The sequence below is a fragment of the Nilaparvata lugens genome, chromosome 8, assembly GCF_014356525.2.
Source record: "Nilaparvata lugens isolate BPH chromosome 8, ASM1435652v1, whole genome shotgun sequence".
In the NCBI taxonomy this organism is placed as follows: Eukaryota; Metazoa; Arthropoda; class Insecta; order Hemiptera; family Delphacidae; genus Nilaparvata; species Nilaparvata lugens.
Window position 1 is genome coordinate 27,439,634 of NC_052511.1, and position 27,527 is coordinate 27,467,160.

A 27,527-nucleotide genomic window follows, 5' to 3' on the forward strand; every position below is an offset into this window, starting at 1 on the left:
TTTCATGTTCAAATTGTGTGTTGTCTTCCTTGATCAGTGTTTTAGTATAGATATTTTTTCATATGCAAATACAATCCAGGTAAAAACTACAGGCATTTGCCCAAAACTGCTGCAAACCTTAATTTGGAATACACAGTATAAAGGTTATGTTACCGACGTAACTTAATTCGCACACAATTTTGAGTCAAAAAAATGTATTTATATAAAGTGCTTTAGTTCATGTTTTACAGCTTCCCGTCTCAGGGACCAAATAAATCCAAATGAATTGATATTTTCCTCCCTTCACTACATAAAGTTGCATTTTACTCTCATGATTAACTCTGGTATTGAATATAAAAGTACTATTTTTCTCCCAAGAGAGTTGAATGACTGCTTTGAACCTTAGGACTAAAAGTAACTGCATTTGAGTAACACGTGAACACTATTGGTATTTTTGTCCAAGAATTTAGCTTCATCACAGTTATCTCTATAGCCTATTAGGGATGGCTGTGGATCCAGCTATTAGAAAAAGAAAACCTCATTATGGGTTAATAAAACAAGCTTCTTATCAAAGAAAAATTTAATTATTTTATATTTGTGAATGAAAACGGAGGAGAAAATAGATGTGTATTAGAGAAGCGAAGTAAAATGTTTAAATGCTGGCCAGGTTAGCCGACCCTTCTGTCGGCTAGCGCTACCTGGTCATGGGTTCGATTCCCGACGATAGGCATGAATGTTTTATCATTTCATCAATCACCCACACATTCACTCCATTACCACGCACATGCAAAAAGAGTTCCATCACATATTCATAGTCTACACACATATTACGCACACACACACACACGTAGATATTACTCAGTATAATATGTTCATATATATTTGACCAACGTTCATCAAGAATTTGATTTCCCGTGTTCTATTTATTTATTTGATACAAACATAGAAAGGCTCACAGACAAATTCCAGTACGAGCCTTAATGACATGTGATAGCATAACAGTAAAATGAAAAAGGAAATCAAAAGAAATGTAATATATCTCACTTCATTAGCCTAAATATCCACAACGATTTAGAATAACTAATAAGATTAGAAGAGACGGTATTTGGGTTAGATTCATGAAAGTTAATAATAGGGTATAGTGTGAAAATAATATATGTTAATAATAGGGTATAGTGTGAAAATAATATATGTTAATAATAGGGTATAGTGTGAAAATAATATATTAGAAAAAATGGGAAGACAAAGTTGAAAAGAGAAAAAGAGTTAGTTGAGCTCAAAAATAATAATTTAATCCTGAATAAAAAGACTAGATATTGTTCATTACGGATAAATACTACCACAATATCACCTTCACAACTACTCAGTAAGAGAAATAGACATGACAACAAGCCCAACAAGACATGACATGACCAACAAGATAACGTTTCATGTGAAACGTTAAACAATTGAGCAGCATGATTTTTCACAAGAATTTTTGAATGTATTGTAGCGGTCATAAAAGGGGTCAAGGAGTAGGTTTGGTCTATTGTACTATCCCACTGTCATTCCAATTAGTTAGGGATTGAAATGGTGACCGGGTTTGACAAACAGTATTTGAATTGGTATATTAGATAGACTCTTTATATTATATATTATATAGACTCTTGGTCTATTGCATGGAACATAGAAATTTAACAAATTTCATATAACAATAATGCTCTAATGCATCTTCTGGTTTTCAATTTTTAGACTTGGAATGTTGACCTCAAGGTTTCAGTGAAAAAAACTATTAGACAAAATGTAAACTTGTATTTCTTGAATTAAAATAGGTACCTCAATAACTATTTTTTGAATAAAACACTAATCATTAACGGCAGTGCTCTGTAATAACTCTTAAACAAATGCTACATACTCTAGCTTGCTCCTCACTGTTCCATTATGAATATTAGGGCTTAGGCTCAACTCACACTCACGCGACTCAGGTCGAGAATAGACTCGACTCTAATCGAGAGCATGACGTGTTTTCAAATGGTGACGTCGAGGAGACTAAAATCGACTGGTCTGAGTGTCACCATTTGGAAACACATACTCTCGACTAGAGGCGAGTCTCTTGTTCTCGACCTGAGTCGCGTAAGTGTGAGTTGAGCCTAACAGTTACGGAAGAGAAACTCTAGTGATCTGTTGGCCGAATTCACGACATTAGCTAAATGAATCCTGTATTCAAGTGCTGGGTCAATCAGGACTCTCAGGTCTCTCATACACGTTGCCCTGTCCAGAAAAGTTTAATTTATTCTATAACTACGTAGCAGGTAACCCGTGCTTTGCACCGGGGAAAATTGAGTAATACTCGGGCGGGGGACGTCTTAGTAATACTGTTTACCAACTGAATGTGAGACCATGAAGTTCTCAGCTGGAATTCGTGAGAGTGAGGAGACTGACTTCACCCTTGATGGTGACTTGCTTCAGAAAACCCGCAAAATCAAAGTACCATTGACCAACAATTGGGATTGACAATTGACCAACGATTGTCTTGGAATTTCCACGTGGATGGCGTATTGAAGAAGTTGAACTCTGGCCTCTATTCACTGAGGGTATTGTCCAATTATTGCAGCCAGATAACGCTGAGAACCATCTATTTTGCCAACATTCATTCTCACCTGTCTTTTGCAATAGTTCTCTATGGAGGAACATCTCTTGGAAACTTGAAAAAATTGTTCATATTACATGAAAAAGCAGTAAGAATAATCTTAAGGTTAGATTTCAGAGAGTCTGTACGAGAGAATTTAAAATCCTACATCTTGATCGTTTATGGACTCCATTATAATAGAATGTGTTCAGACTCTAAAATTAAAAAATGAAGAATATGTTAACCATCGGTATCATAAACACTCAATAAGAACTTATGCACTTCAGCAACACATTCTTTGAAAAACGTTGCTCCTACATGAGATCTAAGTTCTTTAACCACTTACCGATTAATATCAGAGAGAAGGATGGTGCGGATTTCAAGAACGAATTGAAAATAAATTCAATTTCAATTAGCCCATATTTAATGAAAGACTTTCTCAACTGATTATTGTGAACTATTATTTTATTTTTATCTTGACACTGAATTGATAGATTATAATACAACTTCATTTCAGATGATAATACAACTGTGAATTTGTTTGACGTTGCTAATGACATTTTTTTTGTGTGTGTTCAGTGCTTAGTGCAGGCGCTGTACGACTTCCAGCCGCAGGAGCCAGGTGAGCTGGAGTTCAGACGGGGTGACGTGATCACAGTGACTGACAGGAGCGACCAGCATTGGTGGCATGGCGAGATAGGCGCGCGAAAGGGCCTCTTCCCCTCCACCTATGTCACGCCCTACCACTCCTAGGCAGTCATTCATAGGTATGTGTCCACATTAACATTGGGGTTGACTTATCGACACCTTTGTCGTTCATCATGCTTTTTACATTAACATTGGGGCAAATACAGAGTGATCGAAAAGTCGCGCACATCAATACGCAGATAATAAGATAAGGAAGTAGTAAAATGTATTTTACAAACTTTATTTATTATTAGGTATACATGTATTCACAAATTACTTACATTTTTACGATAAATGCTCAAAATGGCTGTATTTTTCAGTAATGCATGCACGAACTCGTTTTATCATGTTTGATGACACTTTTTCAGCACGTTTACATTGATGTTGATTTCAGTTGTTATGTTCATCTTCAACTCATCCAGTGTGGTATATTTTTATAAACACTTTCTTCAAGGTAAACCCACAGTGAGTGGGTTTATTTACCCCACTTTACTCTACTTTTACCCCACTTTAAAGTAAACCTCGTTGCTCTTGAGAAAACGACATGTTTACGAAGCAGTAAACTCGGTAACTTCACAATGTGGCTAGTATCCAGTTCAATGATCTCTAGATTTGTAGTAGGAACTACGTGTGGTGATATGTTGCAGAAGCCAGCATAACTAATTCATGGAAACTACTATTTACAGGAAGGTTCATTCACATGTGCGCGACTTTTCAATCTCTCTGTATATCAACATCCATAGGAAAGTTTAAATTGAGGATCAACATGTTTATGAGAAATTGTATCAAATTGACAAGTGTGAGCGTAGGTTGTACCTGCAATAAAGGTATATTTCTATTAAATGGGTTGATGATTCATGCTTAGTTTATTTCTCTTTGTGCCTGTGCTAATTCCATGCTGCTGCGTTTAGATTCAACATCACTGTGGCCATTTCAAATTCCATTTGTACGAAATAGGAGCAACGTTCAGTGATCGGTTTTTTGTGGTCGAAAGGGTATATCAGGGGTTGAAGTTCATTCGCAGTTGTGGAAAAACACTACTCCTGTATCGTACCAAAATATTAACGATTAATTTTGGCCTCTGGTACACCTTATGACCACAAAAACTGATCACTGGACGTCGCTCTTCTTTGGTGTGAATGAAAAGTCAAGTGGTCATGGCTATCCAGCATTGTAGTAATAATGAAAGTGAACTTGCAGCTTGGAGCTTGCACAGATACAAACACAAAATGAACATACGTAGCATGCAACATCAATACAAAGCAAAACCACAATACTGTCATTAAGTCAGCATAAACAAAAATATACTAAATTGTGGATAATAATGGACATTTATTATAAGGCACCTGCTCATACAAGTCGTGTTACAATTTCGTATGACCTTTCTTTTACGTCTTTGTACCGTAATTGCATACATGTTTTGCCTAGCTAATAGTTATACTTCATACTTAAAATAAGTTCAATCTTAGCTTAGAACCCTATTACACGGTAAAATATTTGGTCAAAGATCTTTTATGGTGTAATAGGTCATAGTTTATCAGAGATCCGATAGTTTATCACAAGCCTTATAAAAAATCGAATCTTTGATAAAATTTGGTCCAAAAAATATTTTATCTCTATCTATCTTGGTATTTTATCTCAATATAAACTTGTTTGTTTACTTTTGGATTAAAGATTGGACTGAAGTTGAGGAAGTGGAAGATCGATCATTGTTTTGGGCTGTGCTTTCCCAATTATTTCAATGATTTAATAGAAATGAAGTAATGTATTGAAGTAATATAATATAATAATGAAGTAATATATTTATCACCGAATGAAGAATAAATAAATTTATTTCACATGAATTGAATTGATTTTTTTCAGGAAAGTTTTGAAAGTTGGGCTTCCTTTGGTGCTGCGTTTTGAATTATTATTATTCTATGTTGATGTATGTAATCGATTATATTAGAGCAAAAGTACCTATTTTTAAACAAACAACAACGCCAGTGGAATATATATTAATTTATCTTCAAGACAAGTGATAATTTCAACTTTCACCTCCCATTGAGAAGTGCAAAAGTGGTTGAAAACATTGGATAGAATGAGTTATTCAAATTTGGCACACAAACAGAATGTAGCTCATTGGATTAGGGTGGATAGAGACTCGACTCCATCACAGCAAACTAGAAATTCGCCCAGAAACCCGGTGACACGACACGAACTGGTTTGCTGGTGGTAGCAAATGATGCAGCAGGGAATCGATGTCTATGTCCAGGCTTCTAGACAATTCTCTAGTTTTCTAGGATAGAGTGAAGTTTCGCTTGTCCCTATTCAGCCTAATCGAATGGGCAACATTCGGTCCGTAGACCGAATTCGAAAAACTCATTCTATCCAATCTTTTCAACCAATTCTGCACTTCGCAATTATTATTATATTTATATATTCCACTTAGACTTATGTGAGCCCTTACTGTGGCTACAGGCTCTGACGATCTTTGAGCTGTTCCATAGGAAATGGATCTAGACACCAATCGTTAGCTGATCAATTTTAAAATTACATTGTTCAACTTGGTTACTAAACTACAATCTACCATAAACTTTTCAAATTTGCCATTGTAAGTTTAATTGAGAAACGATTTCCAATTTAAACTGCTGCTGGCGTTTATTTAAGAAGTATCAATGTATGTTTATTCAGTTTTAATAAAGTTTTTATTTTAATTTACGATGTATGTCAAAAATGTTATGTCTGATTGTCAATTACAATAGGAATCGTCTTTATTTTTAGTTTGCTGCAATTAATTTAGTAAGAGTGTACGTACTATATTTATTGTTATTTAAAATATTTTACTTTGGAACATCATAGTAGATATTGTCATGATTCAAAATAATTTACAAGTAAGTTGTTTTGGTAAGGTATGATTACTTTTATCAGCTCCATTCTATAATACTCATTTACATTTGGCTGTAGACTATAAATATGTATTGTAATAATATTGGTTATTGTCTGGTGATGATTATCAATGTAAATATAATTGTAAAAAGATAATAATATCATCTCTGTTAGTGCTTTCATTTCTGTACTATCATTATAATTATTAATAATTACACCATGAAACAAATAATTATACGTAGAACCATTATTATTATTATCATTATCGTCGTGAATTATGATTATATTGCCAACAATAATTTAATTACTTAAAATTTTAACTAACATATATGTTTAAGATTACTATTTTAGTTTGTTATTATTTTGTGTAAAATTTATATTATATTACTGTATGTAAGAATTTAGTTTATAAGTGCCATCAAGATATTTTCCCAGATCAAACTGGTGTTGAACCAGTATACATCTACAGCATTTTGTTATAATATAACAATATTTATCAATCGTGGAAAGTGTGTAGAGCATTAAAATTTGTGAAAAGTTTGAAAGTTTATTCCAATGTTCTGTGGGTCTGAAGATTTGTATAGTTAGCAATTTTTGAGCCATGAACAAACTGTTCTATCACAAATAATGTGACGTAGACGATTCATATTTTTGATTGATCCACTTTCATTACTTCCCTTCCTAGTCGAGCTCGATAAAATTATATATCAGTATGTCAATAACATATCAGATGCCTTAGTGAATGTTTCGTGTTCGCCTATTTTTGCATTTCAAATGCCCATGTGAAACTGTGTTGTCCCGCATTTATCAAATATGAAGCCGCCTAAGATCTCTTCTCACTAGATCTGACCTATAGGTAATGTACGACGAGATAGCCCTTGGCTGGAAACTAAGAAACTATCTTGTCGTGCGCCAACTATAGCCAGGTTACTTTATCTATCTACCTTGAGGTTAATCGATATTATTAGATACTATTTATTTCAACAAACTATTAATTAAGTTGCCTGTGTACGATACTATTCAACTTCCTTGATATTAATTTTTGAACAGTAGGAGACTACTGTGATAGGTTAATCGATTATTCTAAATGCATTTAAACTGAAAAAACCTGTTCAATACCAATGTTTTGCAATTATTATTTTAGTTCCTGATTATAATGGGGTTAAACTGGGATTTTGTTTCAATGTGACTATTTTAAAATAGCTTCAGTTCAGAACTGAAGAACTGTACATCTATTTTTAAACTTCGATATTACTTTTATTAGTCTGATATTACTCTGATATTACTTTTTTACTGTGCTTTAAATGTTCAAGTTATTTATTCATTGTTTCAAAACCAGTTTTTATTTTATTTTTAGTTTACATTATTTTTATTGCAAAAGCACTGTGGACAAGCAGAACAACGAAACCAGTCCAGTGCTTCCATAAAATTACCGGTACATGTCTATTTTTTGTTTCTATTTATTTATAAGCTATTTATTTTATTTCACGTTAAATTAATACTGATGTTCTTAAATATGTTGTCCTTTCTGTTGAAGATATTTGTTGTAATTCAATGATTAATAATAGGCCTATGCTAATTTTTTTTAAAGATATTGAACTTTTTGAGGAGGATCACTCCATCTATTGCTGGAAACAAAACCTATTCTGCACATTGGAAACTGATTTTGTGATTAAATTCAGCATTTATTAATTGATTTCTCCTGTATAAATAATAATATAGGTATATCTTGAAATTATAAGCTATTGATGTGCATTTATAATAATCAATTACTCAAATTTCTTGTAACCTAAGTGTAGGGTGTCAAAAAGATTCCCTATTTTTATTTTTCATCATACTAATGTGCAGAATAGGTGCTTAATGAGTATTTCCAAGGATAATGACAATAAATATTCGCGTCTTGTAATTATAAATTGTGTAAAACACCAATTTTTCAAGTTCTCTAAAATTATGCTTGATTTATTTGACATTTCAGATTAACATGCGTTATTGTATAGTTATAGTAGCGTCTGATTTTATCACCTTCCGTCTTATATTAAGGAATAGAAAAGGGTACAATTTTGTGAGAGAACTTCATGATCGATGTTCTAGTTATTTTTATGGATCTTGGAATTGCAATGAAGAGTAAGGTAAATGAGATAACACTTGGAATTATCACTAAACAAGAAACGAAATTAAATATTCATTCAATTTATAAAACTAATACTATTTTCAAAAAAATTATATGTATTTTATATTTTTCTTACTAAATCTATTAGTTTTCTTGTTGTTTTTGATTAGTAATTATTTGCGTTGTCTGTTCAAATTTGTTCATTATTATCTTTTATTTGTTGTCGATATTCTACTAGATATAGATGTATACTTTGTTTAGAAGAAATACGTACAGTTTCCATTGTAGACTAAAGTTTTCAATTGTATAGTGTACCTTACATGTAGTGATTCTCCCATATTGTAACGCACAGAATATTTTAGTAGTCAAATACGCTTTTATAAATGGTCTTCTCACCCAATTACGTAACTTTCATGAGTAAGGATCCATATTTAAGGAGTAATCCATGTAGTGGAATTTTTTGCATTTTTGTAATCATATTAGAATATCAAATTGGAAAAATATTCCAGTGTTATATCAAAATATTTTTTCAAAAATGTTCATTAACGTTATTATCATATATGTTAGTCCTTCATCATCTATACATCCAGACTTATGGAATTATTTACAAGACTAAGAACAAGCTACTTATCCAATTTTCATGAAACTTTTGCCATTTTTCATCACAATCTAACAGTAACGCGATATTAGTTTTAGTTGAAATTTATTTCATATCTATGAACCATGATGGATGAAAATGAAGACAGACGTATTTATTTCAATTTTTAATTTTAAAGAGAAGTCAACATTTTTCTAAAAATTGTTACGTATTTAAAAGATCTGATGCTATTTCTAAAGATCTAAAAATATTTTTCCATATCAATATCATGCATTATTTTTATTGTATAAAAATGTGGAGATAACTCATATTTGAATAAACGTAAATAATTGAGTAAACAATATGAATGCTGTGTTTCGTTATAGATTATCCATTATCTGAATTTATAAACAAATAATGCTGGGTGATTTTCAATGAAATGTGAAAGAGGCTCAAAAATTTATAATTCAATAAATTATACATTTTTGAAACGACTATTGATTGTTTTTTTTTTTTGTAACTTACCACTACGGTATTGAATATTTGTAATTAGGTCTTAGAATAAAAATTGCAAGCTAAAAAAAATAATAATGTCGAGTGACCTGGCTGGCTCAGGTCTGGTGTCAGAGTTTTCAGGTCGCAACTGATCAATTTCAGGGCCTCTGACATGCAAGCTTATTATGCACCAAAGTCAAATTAATACAGTTTTATAAATGGAGTTTCCGTTACATGCTTTTGTCATTCAAATTATACTTTATTTATATACTGATTAAACCAATTTATGATTAAATCAACTCCAGTAATAATTCAATATATTAAACATATTAGTTGAAGCTCTTATCCAAAAATTCAATGTAGATTCCTGTAATTATCTGTATTTACAAACGAAAACCTTTTCAACTTGTTAACAAAAATACTTTATAAGAGTAAGAGTACGGTAGACATTTTTCTGTTTTCTCAAACAATAGGTAAAGCAGTAATCCCACTAAACGATGCATGGAATTTGGCTAGATCTTTTCTTGTTAGTATTCCGATCGGCTGAAAATCAAACGACTCTTATTAATTTTTAAAATATTAATTTGATACAAATAATTTCAACCTACATCTTCTTGGTTTCTTTGAGTAGAGTAGAGTACAGTAGTAGAGTTGTCTCAACAGCTCGATTGTGACTATGATATAATTTATGAACATGAACTAGAAAGCAATAAAAATTTCTGAGAAGAGAGTAGAGATTGAGAATCCATGATTAGATCTTTTGAGATCATCGATCAGCATGATAGTTCTGTTTACGATCAGCATAAGTTGAAGTATGGCACATAAATTTATAATGAACCCTATCTGCTACTTGTTGATTAAAATAATTCGATCAACTCATGCTATACATTATCGTACCCTTATATACTATTGACAATATAATATATTATTGAGCACATTATTTTTGTATTATGAATACCATTTTATTTTCACTTGATATTTAATTACTTTACTGAAGCTATAGGGATTAATTAATTGTTTATTGTAATTCTATAGAATGATGTTTCAAATTTAATTTACATTACCTTAAATTCGTTATCCACTACGATAACATGCCTCAATCCAAGGTTTCGGAACAATTTATACGTTCTAGCCAGTGACATATTCTGGAAAAATGAGTAATTATTTTATGTGGAAAAACACGAAAATTATTATAATTTCAATAATTAAATTGATTATCGATTATCATGTTTATAGTACTCTTACTCTTCAAGTCCAAACATTTATGTTCAAGTTTCATTCACTAGTCAGGAGATCCGGTCTATAGAGAATATGGAGGTGCACGAAATAGTGATAGAATTAAGAAAAATCAATCTGATAACTTACGGGTTTCACTGCATAAGGGGTTGGATTCATGATAATTTCCAAGTCTATCTTTTTTTCTAGCTCTTCTGCTGGAAATGTTAAATTCTGTAAATGATGAAAATATTTTAAAGATGAACATTGCATCACTAACAATGAACCATTATGCAGTTTTATATGTTTATTTTTTCATTTAAATTCACGTTCATATTCTATAATCAATAATAATAATAATCAAATTGAAAGAATAAAATATAATTTCCATTTTCAGTCTATCAGTGTAACAGATTGAGTGTGATTTTAGTTGCTGATAACAATTATGCAACTATAGGCCTATCTCTCATCCACTTTCATTCATTTCAATTTTTACTTTCCTTGCCCTATTACCATAGGTAAGGAAAGTATTGCTTTCCGAAAAAAATTAAGGTACCCCAATTTCTAAATTTCTATACGTTTCAAGGTCCCCTGAGTCCAAAAAACTTGTTTTTGGGTATTGGTCTGTATGTGTGTGTGTGTGTGTATGAGTGTATGTGCGTCTGTGTACACGATATCTCATCTCCCAATTAACGGAATGACTTGAAATTTGGAACTTAAGGTCCTTTCACTATAAGGATCCGACACGAACAATTTCGATCAAATGCAATTCAAGATGGCGGCTAAAATGGCGAAAATGTTGTCAAAAACAGGTTTTTTCGTGATTTTCTCGGAAACGGCTCCAACGATTTTGATAAAATTCATACCTAAAATAGTCATCGATAAGCTCTATCAACTGCGACAAGTCCCATATCTGTAAAAATTTCAGGAGCTCCGCCCCATCAATGCAGATAGATTCCCAATTATCAGGCTCCAGATACAATTGAAACAAAAAAAATCAAGTGGAGTAGATTGAGCATGAAAATATCTACAAATAATGTTTAGTAACATTTTCACCTAAAATTGAAAATTAGCTTTAAATTCGAGAAAATGTGATTATTCAATTGCAAATTATTGTTGATTCTATTAAATCATTCACTATGAAGAGATAGCAGACCTCATGTGTGTCTCCAGCGTTATTGCCCTGTCACCAGCTGGCTCAAATCTTTGAATAGTAGACTTGAGATGCGCGGGAACACTAGCGTCAGGTGATAAATTTTCATAACGGCAAGGAAAGTTGTGTGAGTGCGCCACACCAGATTTTTTTTGACCTATTTATTGCACGCACATTTTTGTTGAACCTCATAATTGTGACCAACTGACGTAAACCTAGTTTGGCAACGTTTCCATTTTTCTCCGAACAGGGAATTCTACTAGTGAACTAGTTATGGATGAGATTCTATTCATAAGCATTGTTACGCCTCGATTATATAGGCATATAATTTTTTTCCATTTTATAGCTGCTAGCCATTAACTCAAAATCATTTCAAGTTATTTATTCATTTTAAAGAATCAAAGAATTGAGAATTTCATGGTATCCTACTGTATTCAAAAATATTTCTTCAAATTCATATGGTATTTTTTATTTTCTATAGAACTTTTATTCCGATTGAACTATTTAATGACTTGTTATTGTAGCTTTGTCATAATAATACCTTGTTATAAGTTATTCTAGACGTTTTTTTTTACCTTTTTATTGACAATTGGGAATCCTCCATGACTATATTCAGAGAGCGTTTCATTGGCTACTCTGACTGATATTTGAGGAGACAAAGTGCTGACACTTTTCGTCATGATTGTTTCTATTTTAGTTTCGCTGGAGAAGGGTGGAGCATCGGGTGGAAGGAAAGGAAATCCACTCAAAATCAGCTGCAGCTCGAATTGCGGCTTCAAAAATTGAAAATCTAAAATTATTGAAAACTCTGAGGATGGAGTTGTGATTAGATACTCAACATACATTATCATCCTATTCATAAGTATTGAAGACCTTCTCCAATACCATTCAGAAGTTCAGAAACAGGACTATCAGAACAGTAAGTACTAGAAATTGTATTAATTACGGTATTTTCAATTTTAAAATTTTGTAAGGGCCCCATTACACAGTCATATAATATGTATCCTATGATAAATCACATCATAGATACGGTGAGGAATTTTCTTTTTCGACTACTGTATTTGTTTACTCTATTCAATAAATAAATCCAATTTGATTTATAGGGATAAGTACCACTTTCATGAAGGTGAAAATAACATCTAGGTATATTCATAATATACATTTTATTTACGCTTTTTTTGTTTTATTATATCTATTGATAAAATATAAAAGTACCTCAATATTATTTTTAGTTCAATCGTAACTTGAATATTTAAACGTATCAAATATTTATATAGTCCTATTACTAAAATGGAATGAAATCTTTGATGAAGTTGGTCAAATATCCTCAATCTGTCGTATGATCAGCTTATACCTATGACTGTGTAATGGAACCCCAATTGAAACAATTCTTTTGTCAGAAAACCTTCAACAAACAGTACAAAAGTCGTTATAAATGTAACTAGAAGCTGTGATAAATCTACTTCTGGAGCTGTCTAAAGAAGCTATCCTTGTATGTTCATGAAATTATTTTCTATGATTTCATGAGAGTTGCAAATCCAGTGAACACATTGTAAACTTACCCTAAGATTAGTATATAGGTTTAAACTATCCTTGAATATCCTTATACTATCATTTGACTTACTCAGCGAACTCTAAATTATTTCTATTTCCTTTGACACTATCAGTGGTAATAATGGCTAGTTTATGAAGTTTATAAAATCCTGGAAATTGAAGCACAAAAAGTCGGACTGGTTGTAAATGAGAACAAGAGTAAATATCTGTGTGTGTCAGCAATCAAGTCCAGAGTACCAAGAAATATCTACGTGAATAACAAAAAGTTTGCAGGTGTAGAGAACTTCAAGTATCTAGGATGCCCAATAAATGCCACAGGTAATAATGCTTATATAAAAGAAAGGATTCAAGCAGCTAATAGGGCCTACTATGCCAATGTTAGATTATTTAAAAGTAAGTTGGTCGGCAGGAGCACCAAGATAACAATATATAAAACATTGGTGCGTCCAGTGGCAACATATGCGGCAGAAACTTGGGTGATGAATATGGCTGACGAAAATGCGTTAAAAATCTTTGAAAGATCCATACTAAGAAGAAATTACGGTCCCGTTCAGGTTAATGAGCAGCAATGGCGAATAAGAAAAAATGAGGAAATAGAAGCATTAATAAAAGGAGAAAATATTGTACGCTTCATTAAAGCCCAAAGAATAAGGTGGTTGGGGCATGTGATGAGGATGAGTGAGGCTAGAATGCCGAAAATAGTTTTTAATAGCAAGTTGCACAGCAGAAGAAAGAAAGGTAGGCCAAGGAACAGGTGGGTGGACCAAGTGATGGATGACCTGAGAAAGATGGGGGTAAGGAAGGAGGGATGGAAGGAAAGAGCCATGAACAGGGAAGAATGGAGGTGTGTTGTGAAGGAGGCCAGAGCTCACCTAGGGCTGTAGCGCCGGATAAAGAAAAGAAAGAAGAATGATACTATCAATAATATTAAAACTTATTTGAACAGGACCTTTTGAACAGGTTCAAAACGTTACAATTTTTTGAATTTGACCTAGACAAATTGAACATAGTTACAACTTGGAACAACTTTATGGATCCGTTTTCTCCTCAGAATATTTTATCCTATCTTCAATTATTTTTTTGTATTTAATAAAGTAGGTTATTCAACTCATTAATGAATAATTGATTAATTAAAATGAATGGAATATTATGAATCGTATTTTACCTACCGGGGAAAGCAAGTCACCGACAATTCTCGCTGCCATGATGGTGATCATGAGGGGCAGAACCATGGAGTTGTTGCCAACCACCTCCATCATGATCACTACTGTGCTGAAAGTCAGTCGCAGAGTGCCACACAGCTGGGCTGCGGAAGCCATGTAAATGTATTTCTTTGCTTCTACCAAGTTTGCCTGTTCATATTAACATACACCATTTATTTATTCATTCTTTTGACAAAAAAATAAAATTCACTTTGAGATTGTTCCAATCTAATTTAAACAATTTTTTATACATGAACGAAGGGAACATTACTAGATAGATCAATTTATTTTCAAATTACCTACCTAATTTGTTCTTTTTGTAAAAACACATACATACAATTACTTAATATTACCTACCAAAAATAAAATCATTACCGTAACAGTACAAAAGAACTTGAAGCTCACAAGACAAATGTCTGATCGTAAGCTTGTATTAGGAAGAAAAACCTCTAAACTTCAATTCACTGATAAACTTGATCATTGCCTCGAGCCTTGATCATTGCCTGGACTATATTAGTGTACCTAATATCAAAGAGGATAGAAAGATTGAAATCTATTCTTGATAAGTTTATATAGGTACATTGTACATCCTATTTTCCTAAGCTGGTATATTAGTAAGTACCTGCTAATTGCCTATCTGAGCGAGAATAGCATAGAATGAAAAGTTGAAGTCAGTAGCCTACTCCACAATATAAATATTTCGAAATTTACCGCAAAAAATATTCTTCTGTTATGGTAAAAAATTTATAATATTTATATGATATTAAGAGACAACACAAATGGTAATTTTCACTAAATACTCGTATACTGTCAACATCTCAATACCACTAACTAGTAGCATAGACGAATAACGAAAAAATCTTTTTCTCTCCATTTATCCTCTTTGCTAGTAGCTACTAGTAAAACTTAAAAATGGTATATACTTTTCTCAATGAAGAAGCTACTGTAATTTTCATAAAATGAGTCATCCATGCTTACAAAATCTGGATAGTGAACGTACAAGAGGGATACTATGAATCGGCCCCATAAAGCTCCCAAAAGCAAGTTAGGCACAAAAATGCCAATTGCCATACTGATTCCCGTTGTATACATGGCCAGTGAAAAATACAGAACGAGTAAAACTCCCACTGCCAGTGTTGATATTGAATCTGAAATAGAAAAATATTCAATACTATATTATTTTCTTTTATTATTATAGGCTAATAGTGCTTCATGTTTATTAATATTGAAAACTTTCTCTAAAAGGTACTTTACTATCGAGCTACGGTATATATATTTCGTCCAATAGACCTATAGGTTAAATTATATATGATTATGAAGAATTTATGACTTATCTAGAAATAACATGTTTACCTACTTTGGAAGTTTTGTTTTATAAATAGCTGAAGAAATTAAACATTTCAATTCTTCCACTTTTGAAAAAGTACTTTCTATTATTCCTACCAGTTGTAAGGTTGAATAGCATAAATAAAATTACTTATAATTTTACTCATCTATTTCACTATGCATGATTAACTAAATACCACTAACTACTATAATAGTGAAAAATACAGAATAAAGTATCGAGCTAGCAGGATAATTCGTTTTCTTCAAAAACGGATTATAATTTTAGTTGATCTAACACTACTTCAGCTAATGATTTGATTTTGTTGAAAGAAGATGCAATAGGCTCACAAATAGACCAATACCGAGAAATAATATTATAATGATAGTCCAATTTTAATTGCTTTACTAATAGTGGTAATAATAATTGTGTTTGTGTTATAGTATGTACCATGAGCTTTCAATTGAAATTTTATTTAGGGATAACTAAATGTGGTTATGCAACGTAAACTTGATGATGGGTAGTGACTATTGGGCCACTCTGTATTTTGATAAATTTAAATCACAAGAAGCTTTGTAATAAAATACTCACCTGGATCTTCATGAATCAACCACCTGAGACTAGCCTCTCCAGTATTCAGTGTAAAGAATGTCAAATCTTTCTGATAACCATCCGGGCATCCATGCTGAAAATCATTCCCAGTAATTGAAATAAAATTAATTTTTATTCAGATTTTATTAAAATATTCAAGCTATCTATATCATACAGATTATATCGACTGAATGAATTTTCCGCTATTTTTGGTAAAAACATCAATAGGTCTAACACTCGGTTGGAAATATATCTGCTATGTATAAAAAGTACTGTATGGTAACTAATTTATTAAGGATTGAGAAGATGATTTTTTTGTCTGTTCATCACTTCCTAATTCCAATAAAGTAAAACTATTTAGAATATACTTGTAAACGCAGAATTTTAATTTGAATTGCAATCAGGCTTACACTCAAAGCAGTGTCGCCTTCTCCAAACACAGAAGTGAATTGACGACACTCTTCCCATGAGACAGACAGAGCAAAATGACTCACTCCTGTTAGGATAGCAGCAAATAATCCATCCAACATTTTTTTATGCTTGTTTGCTCCAATGTATCTATAAAAAATGATAATTTATTAATGTCATACTTGTCGTGAATATTTTAACTTGTAGCAGGATGATGAAATAGTTCAAATTCTACTGTACGAGAGACATGCGTTGCAAACTATTCGATATAGTTTTGTCAACTATCAATACTTATTAATGGAAGTTTTTCAGCTGCTTCCTCACTCAAATGCTTTTTGCTGTCGCTTTGATAGGGTTGGTGTATCGAGCATCAGCCAATCGGAGAGCTTCATGGCGAGTTCCTCAGATCTGCCAGTTCTGAGTGGTGCCAATTGTTTAATGTATAAAATAATATGAACATAATAGTCCTATATCCTTTCGTGCCGTATCGACTCAAAAAGCCTTGTGTGTCTCTGTCCATAGTTAAATGACTCGGTTTAAAAATCAAACTAGTATTTTTATGTACAAATTTCTACAATTTCGTAAAAGCAAAATCTCTTTTCATCTTCATAATTATTATCGAAAGGTGTCTCATTGTTTTTATGAATCATTCACTAATAAAATTATATCCTATCACTTGTCATTCTTTCAGCAGTTTAAAAAATATATTTATTGAAAAATGCATAGGCTTGATTGTAGTTGTGATTCCTTAGCGTAAACTATCCACACGTTTGGAAATAGAGTTTTCAAAGTTTTAAATTTTTTTAAATGTTCAATATTCTTAACAGAACTGCAGGTAGGGAAATATGCTGAAAAGATCGCAATTTATCGAAAGATGAGATAAAATTGTGGAATCCTCAAATCAGTTACATTAGAAAAATATTTATTTTCATACTTCCTGCGTTTAACGGTGGCAAATTTTTGAATCATCACCCATGCTGCACCGAACAATCCAGCAATGGCTCCAATGAGAATGAAAATTGGTATTTCGTACCACGTGTACCTCAGTTCGTCCTGTGTTATCAAGCCCATATACAGGATATCCTCGGATCCAGCATTGCCTGATGGAATAATGGAAATATAATAATAAACGAGTATTAGAGAAACCTAGTGTATCTATTTGAAAAATTTTAAAAAATATTTAGATATTATTGAAAAAGCTTCGATTTTTACAGTAAAATTCACGTTGAACTGCCAGCATTGATTGAATGAGGAGCATTAATGTTTTATTCGTGAGTAATTATGATAATCTATACTATAATAAAGGGAAGAACTGGCTTATAAAAGTAATAGTAGGTATTGCTTATACACGTACGGGATAGGAAAATTATGTTTGGCGCATCATCACGTCTCAACTACTCAACTGATTAACTTGAAATTTTGTATATAGATTCTTAATTAACCAATGATGGTTATAGGCCTATTTTCAATTCTTCAAGATTCCATTACGATAAGTTTTCAGTTTGTCAAGTTTTAAAATAGACCCTTGTGGATTACAGGTTACCTGCTAGTTTAAAATAAAACACGCTATATGGATCAATGTTGAAGAGTGTTGATGTAGTCCAGTAGTAGGCTATAGTTTAATTTCATAAAATTAAAAAACATTTAGACATAATATTTTTTACCTGGGTCCTTAGTATGGAGAGACATTATCAGGTTGGCACACCAAGAAGAAGACATGGCTGCTATGAAAATCTTGATCATCAAAGAGACACTCAGAAAGCTGACACTCTCTTCAATTGCTAAGAAAAGACCACCTATGGAAACAAAAAATAATAGAATTAATGTATATACTTTTAAATGATCCATATTTTATTACTACTAAAGATTCATTTCATATAATTCTAGGACCCCTTTCAAAGTTATTCATTTGACTTTAGCAATAATAAATAAGGATGATTCCAATAATGTTGAGTATTTCCATGGTTTGATTCTTAAAGATAGACAACATCTGATTCAATTATAGAAACACCCATTCCCATTACTAAAGCGATTAGTACATTTTATAAACTAGTATTTCTGTGAACAGTAGACCTCGCGCCTGCTCTTATACTGTCCATCAGAGTATATCCTGTCTGTATGTCGTGTCGGCGAGATATTGGTGTGAAAACGGCTAATGGCTGTTGGGGTTGGTGTATCAAAAATGCTATCATCAAAAGCTAATCTCTTTCAAGATCATTATATATCATTCATCCCATTATCACCTAGGCTTAAAATACTTCTAGAAAGTCGTTTTTGTGAAATAATAAATAATACTGTACATAAATAAATAAAAGACATACTGGCAACAGGGCACACCGAGTTCAAAGCAGAGAAAGTTCGAGAGACAATACTATGTTATTTTAGTTATTAATTGCATGCGTTATCACACGCAATCAATAGTTCATTTAATAGTGCATAAAAATTGCATTCAATGAGTCATGCAATTAATAGTCTACACAGCAGCTGATTTTTTACCAAGTTACATTGAGATATTGAATTGCATGCGTCATGGCATGCAATTTGTAATCCACTCGACAGTTGTTGATTTATGATGAATAATTCTATTGTCTGATTTTTACTCTAATATTTGCGTATGAAGGATATTTGCGTTCTTTTTATATTATATCCTTGAAATGCAAAATTTCCAAAAAACCTTGTATATACGTCGACGCGCAATTTAAAAAGGAACATACCTGTCAAATTTCATGAAAATATTACCGCGTTTCGCCGTAAATGCGCAATATATAAACATTTAAACATAAAGAGAAATGCCAAACCGTCGACTTGAATCTTAGACCTCACTTCGCTCGGTCAATTATCAAATATTGTCGATTAATCCTAGAAATCAGTTCAAAAATACTCTCCAAGATAGAAGCTCTGAGAAAATTCAAAATACCGTATTATTTTTTATAATGAATATCTCCCATGATAAAGGACATGAGCTATCCATCTCATGTGGGCATCATCCACAATAAAGAATTAAATAAACTAAATAAAATAAAAAATGCTATTACCAATTTGAAATCTATCGAAACATAATTTTTCTATTTCCTACACTAATTATCTTAAAGAAAATTCTCCAATTAAAAAAGCTGCTATAGAAAATTCTATTTTCGTTATTGTAAAATGTATACAGTTTATAGTTCTATTATTGACATTATTTTCTCAATTCAACTTTTTCAAAAAAAGAAAACGTTTTCTCAAAATAAATTCCATTATAATGAGGACTATGATATTCAGTCAGATGGGGAATGAGGCGCAATCAATGTTTGAAAGACTGATGCGGCCTTGATATTCGTGGGCTCGATTCGATCCGTCAAGCGTGTGGATTTCACATTATGTGAAATAATGTGTCGTAATGTCATCGCATCTTATTGGACTACCAGGTACAATTGAATACTTTAGTGTGCATCATCCAGTAAAACAAAATGTCCAAATTAGAGAAGAAATTGGAAAAATGTGTCTGGAGCAGAAAGATGAAAACTGACTTATATAGTTGAATTGAAGAAATGTTAAGGGGCAAGAAGATGAAAACTGACCCATAGGTGCGGCGAAAGCAGCGGCGACCCCGGCAGCCACTCCCCCCGCCACCATGTCTCGGATCTCGTGGTCGAAGTGGAAAATCTTGCAACATGAGTCGGTCAACTTCCGAGGCACCAGCACCAAGTTCGCACCGACCACTGCTCCTATGTGGATCATTGGTCCTTCCTAAATTTAAACAAATATTCAAAATTGATTTTTCTGGTGATTGAAATTAATTTTACATTTTACATTCATCAATGTGTCATTAGTAGAATCGGTTTCCGTTGTTTCAAAACCAAAGCTGAAGATCCACTCGTCTCCTACCATCACCCTCATACAAGCTTGGAAACTTTGTAAGCATGACTGAATCACAAAAAAAGGAAGCATACATCCATTATTTCCAAAGTAATTTAGAATAACCATTGTTAATCGTCAGGTAATCTCATCACAAACCATATTCAGGAACGACAATTCAGATTTCAATAATACATATTTATCCCTTCAATAATTACAATCATAATACTCTTGAATACGAATATTTAAAACTTATGAATATTTTTACGTGAAGAGTAATAAAAACCTTATAATTGTAGTCAATAATAATAATTGTAGTTGATTATGGGCAATAAGTTGAATTAGAGCTATTTGAATGACAGATAGGGCCTAGTGATTTGTGAATTACAAACTGAACAACATTATTTTCAATTAAGAGTTCAAGATATGCAATTATTGATCTTTCAATTGATATAATGGATCTTGTATTGTTTTGATTAGATTAGAGCTTTGTGGAAATTTTTAACAAATTATACAGTGGAACCTTTATACTGATATAGTTATCATACCCTCGATTCTGTACAGGCCTTATAATAGTAAATTCTTGAACGTTCCCTTGAGATGTAGGTACTATTTCAGGTTTGGCTGTACAAAAAACTACTTAGAACCGACAGCTGTACAGTACTTGATAATCGGATCATGTTTGTACTATTTTTTCAACTATTAAATTGAAGGTTTGTTAGGTGAACTGACCTTACCACCAGTGATTCCCGAGACACAAGTGCAGATCATGCTGGCCACTTTGTGAATGATGACTTGAGCATTCAGGATTCTGGGAATGTTGGCCCCGTTCAGATAGGCCACTACTCCTGAAACACCTCCTCCTGCAGCTCCTGGCTAGAAATATTTTTTATTTATAATATTTTTTAATAAAAATAACAATAGGGCTACTTCAATTGTAAATTGATGAAAATAATTCATCAATACCCTTCTGTTGTGTTTTATATAAAAAGTATACGTGTGGATAAGTTTACGTCTATAAGTTTAAGTTTTACGTGTGGATACAACAAGTTTTTTCAAAGTATATCTCTGATATTTGATTTTTAATACTGTATATAACACATAATAGACACTTTTGAGTTCTATAATATTTATATTTACAGAGAACTCGACACAGATAGATTGAAGTTCTTGAAAACTTGCTTATTTCATTACGGTACATATTTCACCAGTTGAAAAAGGTGACACAGTCCCCGAAATATCCTGATACATGTAAGTTTTTAATTTATCTGTGTCTTGTTTTCTGTATAAAATATATTATTATTATTATTATTATTACATACATATTTCTCCTTAATTATTATTTTGTAAAATACGGTAACCACTTGTTTAGGATAATCGAAGATAGTTTTCAAATTAATTCATTAATAATTAATTCCAAAATAAAAATTATTGATTTAAAATTGAAAATTTGACATAGAACAAATGAAGAGATCTCCACCTACGTTAATTATCAAGTTTTCTCCATTTTTTGAAGAACGATAGTGCACTTCATCAAAGTATTACATAGGCCTTCTGCATACCATACCACTAATAATTATTGCTATGGTTTCTGCTGAATTAAAAAATGTAGGCTATAAAACAGTTGAATAAAATAATTAAATTCTTTCAAATATGTGAATAGTTACTTGAACTTCAGATATAGAATCTAGAAACATGTAAAAATAAAATTAAAAACATTCAAAAATTTAGAGGTATTGATTTTTTTATTTTGCAATTGGATTTGGATAGCATAATACAAACAACTTACCTCGATGTAAGTAACAAGAAAGACTCCGATGAATACGATGAAAAGAATTAGCCCCATCCACCATAGAAATAGATATGACAAGCATTCAAATTCCAAATCACAGCTGTTGCCCACTTATCAAATTGTTAAGGGAAATTTCTGACATTGAAACTATTCTTTTTTATATTAGACATTTTCAAAAACAAATTTATACTGTATTCAACATATTAGGTACTGCCTCTGAAAATCCACAAATATTAGAGATGTGATGAAAATCATGCAACGATATAGAAATGAAAGTTATAATATTTTTCTAATATATAATGCATTTCAGTTTTTGTATTACATATTTTAAATTATTCTTGCACTGATATAAAGGAGAATTTGAAAAAGGTTTAATGCTTTCATGTGATGATTGACATAAATGTTGTCATGAGTAATAATAATCATAGCAAACTTGAAATATCTCTATTCATCAATTATTATATAAAATTTTATCATGATGATAGACTCCACTACAATTCACTATAAGATTTTGAACTCAATGAATGAATAAGGTTCATGAATAAATAAATAAAAAATAATAAATCAATAAATTATTAAATCCTCGAATTCAAATAACTTGGACAAAAATCCTATTATTATTATTAAAGCAAATACGATATCCAACTATCATTTTGATGATTCTATTTCCTATGGAGTCTAACCAGAGTTTACAAAGAATATTCTCTACGAGCAGGAATATTCCAAGTACGGTAGGCTACTTTGCGATGAATATTGATAAAAATTGTGACTGTAGAGTCAACAATGTCACTTGAAAGGATACATTTTGCAAGAAAGCCATTTTTATCGTGACCAATAAAATGAATGCTGAGATTGGAACCGGCTCCAATGATCCCGGTTATAGCACCAAGGAGGGCGAAATTGAAATACCGCCGTACAACATTCAAACTATACATTTTATAGTTGGTTTTCCGGGACCGATGTAAGTATACTGAATTCTCCAGAACATCATAGTCCAAACTCTGAAATCAAACAGTATTCAGTAAAGACTGTTTTGTCACTATTATTCTTCCATTTTTAAAAATATCTTCAATTTATAATTGAGATTATTATCTGGAATAATGCTACTGGAGATTCTGAAATCGAATAAGCCGTTCAATGTCCTATATTCTTGATTCCATAATGGTAAAATTTGAAATTGTCTGGAATGATATTAACTCTAAAGTCTAAGACTATTGGAATGAACTACTGGATTTGGTTTCAACACGGATAAAAAATAGTTGAACAAATAAGAGGGATGAGAAATTCCAAATAGAATATTATATTTTGTGATCTGAAATTTAATTATTTCTAATTAAGGTGTAGCCTATTTATTATTTTTGAAAGATCGTTTGGAATTGGCCATGCTTATTAATTCAAAAATGCATGAGTGATATATTGATTTAGTATACAAATATTTAACTTATGCAACTTACGTCAAATTTACTACTAATGAACTCTTGACCCACTGTCAGTCTAGTATGGAAGTTTCTAAGGGTCTGATCCGCCTGGGAATAAAAGTTTAAAATATGTTTATTAAAAAATTAATAAAACTATAAATCAGGATTAATTATTATTAACTATTAAATCAGGATTCTATTCAGAATCATCTAGAGTAAAACTTTATTTGGCATCTTCAGTATGTATTGTTTAAGGGGCTGAAATTATGTTTACTGTGTGTTTTTTGTTGATTAAACGATGTACAAATTCATATTCCATCGGTACTCAGTAGATATTTTAATTTGAAATGCTTTCTTTCCATCTACTACTCTCCAAGATATTGTTTATCGAATGTCTTATTTTATTTATAAAAATGTAAATTTTAAGAAAATTTATTTTATTTGTAAAACCAACACAATTTAAGCTATTTTTTAAAATTTGAAGAAATTTAGCTTAATTTGATATTCTGAAAAAGTAACCCTTTCGATAAACAGTACGTTGAATAAAACATCTTTAAAATTTCATTAATTTATTTGCTATCAATTCTAGAATGTTAGAATGTATGTAGATTGCCCCAAAGATTTCATCCTAGATGCTCATACCTTAAAAAGTAAGAATGATGGGAAACAAATTTTCTTAAAAAGTTAATCCATTTTGGTAAATTGATCAAATCAAAATAAATTGAAAAATGACAATTATAATGCATAAAAGAGCGTGGTGTTCATCTTTGAAGCATTGGAGAATAGAAAATGCTTTATTAATTTTTTAAGGATATGATTTTTTTCTTCAACTTACCGAACTAGCCCTGAATGCTGTTGTTGAGGCTTCCATTTGATTTTCAGTCATTCATGTAATCAGATTGAATTATCTCATCTGAAATTTTAATTATTTTTCTAACTGAAAGCAATAGACTTAGTTGAGATAAAATACTGCACTGAAAAATACATAATATTATGTAGCCTACCGTACGGTACTGGAGTTTTTTACTCGAACACTTTGAGCTTACAAAATGTTACCTATGTTTCAAATAAGATCAGTCATAAATAAAAGATAATGAAACTTTTTATTTAGAAATCTTATGTGGTTTACTATAATTATATTTTTAGTAATTTCTCTTTAGAATAAAGAAAACACAATGAATTGATTCTACCATTAATTGTAACAGTTTTTTTTCATCCAATAACTAATAGAATGTATGGTTTTTGGGTTGTAAACTTAGTAATATTGAAGATACAAACAGTAGAAAAACCTTTTTGATTAAAATTCATTATCAAGCCTATCTGACAATATTTATGCATTGGTAAAATTCCTCAACGGCCAAGCACTGTTTTGTAGTAGGTAGTGATGTTTGTCACTTTTATCTGAATACGGTAATGTCTTGTAACTTTTCCAAATCCGTAGTCTAAGGATATTAAAATTACACTACAAAGTAAAAAAATCAATTAACAGGAAAAATAGGTCTCTGCATCTCTTAAAAAACTCACAAAGTCCAATTACTAATGAAATTTGTGGTCAATCACACCAAAAAATGTGAAAAATCCTCTGAAATTCTCTGGAAGAAAATCCTCTGGTATTTGAAGCTGTTCTTATTAATCTAATGAAAAATAAATATATTAAAATGCTTAATTATAAGATAATGTTATATCAATAAGTGAATGATGTATTAAAATATTTTAAATTGTTTTAAATTGACTATCTGATAACCTTTATTTTAATGAATTTTACTAAAAAACAAAATGCTAACTGTACTTACCATGAACACTAGCAACTTGTTATTGCTAGTCCATTAGCAATATTTCTAATAGCTTCCTGCTTAAAAGGATTTGAATGAATATTTAGCGTTTTCCTCTAAAATTGTTTTCAATCTACAATTTTTTCAGCAAGTGACAAATGCTAAAACACTGTCAGCCATTAAAGGAGCTGTCATATGGTCATACTGATTCCACCTTTTATGTCAGAGGAACAATAACATATGATGAATTTGTATGGCATTATACATTTTTATATATATATTATATTGTGAAGTTATATGTAATTTTTAGAGTATGTTGTGAGTTTCCATTGAATCGGATAATACAAGTCGTGAATAGACTAATACAATAATAATTATTATTCTTGTAATTCTCTCTTTTTTGATGAGTAAATTTCATTAAGGAGATAAAAGTTAAGTTATAAGATATGATCCCAACTTTATTAACATTTTATATAGAGAATGAATTTTCCGCAATTTCATTTCAATAAATTCAAACCATGTGTTTCAGTTTTCTATTATTCAAACATAGATAGGTAGGCTACAATGAAATTTATAATCGCGAGTTCTCTCAACATGTTTAATGAGATGATCCATAAACTCGCATCAAACTCATGTTTTATTCCATGACATACCGTAGGATGAATAATCATAATAATATCATTCTAGGAAAATTTATAAAAACCGGAATAAATTCCTTCAGACTTCTATTAATTCCTTCAGACTATTCTGAGAAATAAAATATGACATGAGATAAACAATATCTTGGAGAATGTACGGTATCCACAAAAATTCATGAATTTATTTTCTGGGTTCCATTTTGGAATGTCACCATAGATTTCAACTTTGTGCGCATATAAAATTTAGGCATATCCTAAAAAATGAAATGATAAAAAAAGGCTTTTCCTTTTGATCCATTTCGGTAATTTGATAGTAGGCTACCTATCCAAATGATGAAATCGAATTTCTTTGGAAAATGTCACCAGTAAAAACAAAATGTAATGAGCTGAATATCAGTTTATTGTAAATGATTGAATAAATAAATAAAAAGTTTCCAAAGATTGGTGCACATCAGCCGCAAATTTGCTGAACATTCCCCGCTTCCTGCTATAAATGTGGAAAAAGGGAACTTTTTAGCGTCGGAGGGAAATTTTTGATGACTGAGACTGAACTGGTTCGAACGGCGCTCCGACTCCTGACATGATCAATCGTGTTCATGCTGCTCGTGTGTATTGTTGTGTTTTTCTCTCCGTTTATCGGCGTTTGATTCTCACGTGTTTATTGTGTGTTCTCCTTTTCCAACCATTGTCTCTACTCTGACAAACTTTTCCCATTTGTGAAACTTTGCAAAGGTATTTTTCATGTGATTTCAATATCCTTTATTTATCACATGGGAAAGTGAACGATTGTATTTAGACCTTGTTGTGCTTGAAGAATTCGGCTTTTGTGTGTTGTGTGTCCCAAAATGGACATAATATCCTGAGGGATTCTCAAAGAAAGTGCTTCTTGGGCTAGCTGACTATAATCACTGTTATTGGATATATTGCTGAGTTTAATAGGTGAGTTTCTGGTTTATTAATCACAGTTCTTGATAAATATGCATGAGTTTTCAACTAGCCTATGGGTGTAATAGTTAATAACTAGTGACCCCCTGGGTTGTAGAACTCGCTCATGAACAGTTGTATTGTAATATTTGAAACCCACAACTTTCAATAATACAGAATTGGTGAAAATTATGGAAACAGTAGCAAAATATTTTTTTACAAGAATAATTTGACAGTAGGTTTTATTGGGGATCCTATTTTAGATGAAAAATTATTCTTCAAAAATTGTTACTCTATTTCAACATTTTTGTCCCTCATATGAATCAAATGAATTTTTCAAAAAGAGAAGGTGGTCATGTGATATAAAATGACTTC

General features: G+C 31.6%; 4 protein-coding genes across 5 annotated transcripts in view; 2 read left to right on the forward strand and 2 right to left on the reverse strand.

Annotated features, from left to right (window-relative positions):
* LOC111044882 (growth factor receptor-bound protein 2) overlaps positions 1–9,324 on the forward strand; it is a 33,044-nt gene extending 23,720 nt beyond the window's left edge. Inside the window, exons 5-6 of the mRNA XM_022330136.2 lie at positions 3,167–3,354; positions 5,138–9,324. Coding sequence (XP_022185828.1) covers positions 3,167–3,340 — 174 coding nt within the window. The 3' untranslated portion in view covers positions 3,341–3,354; positions 5,138–9,324. The remainder of the gene's footprint in view (positions 1–3,166; positions 3,355–5,137) is intronic.
* LOC120352684 (H(+)/Cl(-) exchange transporter 7-like) lies at positions 3,912–10,971 on the reverse strand. Of its 2 annotated transcripts, none has more exons than XM_039434406.1 (3): positions 10,690–10,971; positions 10,389–10,469; positions 3,912–4,090 (listed from the first exon to the last, which is right to left on the reverse strand). In XM_039434406.1, the coding sequence occupies exons 1-3, from the start codon at positions 10,810–10,812 to the stop codon at positions 3,989–3,991; spliced, it is 306 nt and encodes a 101-aa protein (XP_039290340.1). In that variant the 5' UTR covers positions 10,813–10,971; the 3' UTR covers positions 3,912–3,988. The 2 variants fall into 2 exon arrangements, with proteins under 2 accessions (XP_039290340.1, XP_039290341.1); XM_039434407.1 differs by lacking the exon at positions 3,912–4,090 and adding an exon at positions 9,634–9,867.
* A 1,278-nt stretch (positions 10,972–12,249) lies between these two features.
* LOC111044870 (H(+)/Cl(-) exchange transporter 7) overlaps positions 12,250–27,527 on the reverse strand; it is a 68,653-nt gene continuing 53,375 nt past the window's right edge. Inside the window, exons 3-15 of the mRNA XM_039435098.1 lie at positions 24,654–24,731; positions 23,855–23,926; positions 23,203–23,401; positions 22,398–22,510; positions 21,341–21,484; positions 20,332–20,500; positions 18,436–18,567; positions 17,706–17,871; positions 16,774–16,921; positions 16,364–16,457; positions 15,427–15,596; positions 14,416–14,598; positions 12,250–12,465 (exon numbers count right to left, since the gene is read on the reverse strand). Coding sequence (XP_039291032.1) covers positions 12,250–12,465; positions 14,416–14,598; positions 15,427–15,596; positions 16,364–16,457; positions 16,774–16,921; positions 17,706–17,871; positions 18,436–18,567; positions 20,332–20,500; positions 21,341–21,484; positions 22,398–22,510; positions 23,203–23,401; positions 23,855–23,926; positions 24,654–24,704 — 1,857 coding nt within the window. The 5' untranslated portion in view covers positions 24,705–24,731. The remainder of the gene's footprint in view (positions 12,466–14,415; positions 14,599–15,426; positions 15,597–16,363; positions 16,458–16,773; positions 16,922–17,705; positions 17,872–18,435; positions 18,568–20,331; positions 20,501–21,340; positions 21,485–22,397; positions 22,511–23,202; positions 23,402–23,854; positions 23,927–24,653; positions 24,732–27,527) is intronic.
* The window catches only part of LOC111044883, a 130,523-nt gene continuing 129,194 nt past the window's right edge, over positions 26,199–27,527 (forward strand). The window contains exon 1 of the mRNA XM_022330137.2: positions 26,199–27,167. The gene's annotated coding sequence lies outside the window, so the exon portion shown is untranslated. The remainder of the gene's footprint in view (positions 27,168–27,527) is intronic.

Coding starts and splice junctions, on each gene's coding strand:
- LOC120352684 (XM_039434406.1), bottom strand. CDS start 10,812: ATGCAATGTTCATCTTTAAAATATTTTCATCATTTACAGAATTTAACA. Junction 10,470..10,689: donor CCCCTTATGCAGTGAAACCC/GTAAGTTATCAG, acceptor TCATTTTTCCAG/AATATGTCACTGGCTAGAAC. Junction 4,091..10,388: donor TAGTGGATAACGAATTTAAG/GTAATGTAAATT, acceptor CCTTTATTGCAG/GTACAACCTACGCTCACACT.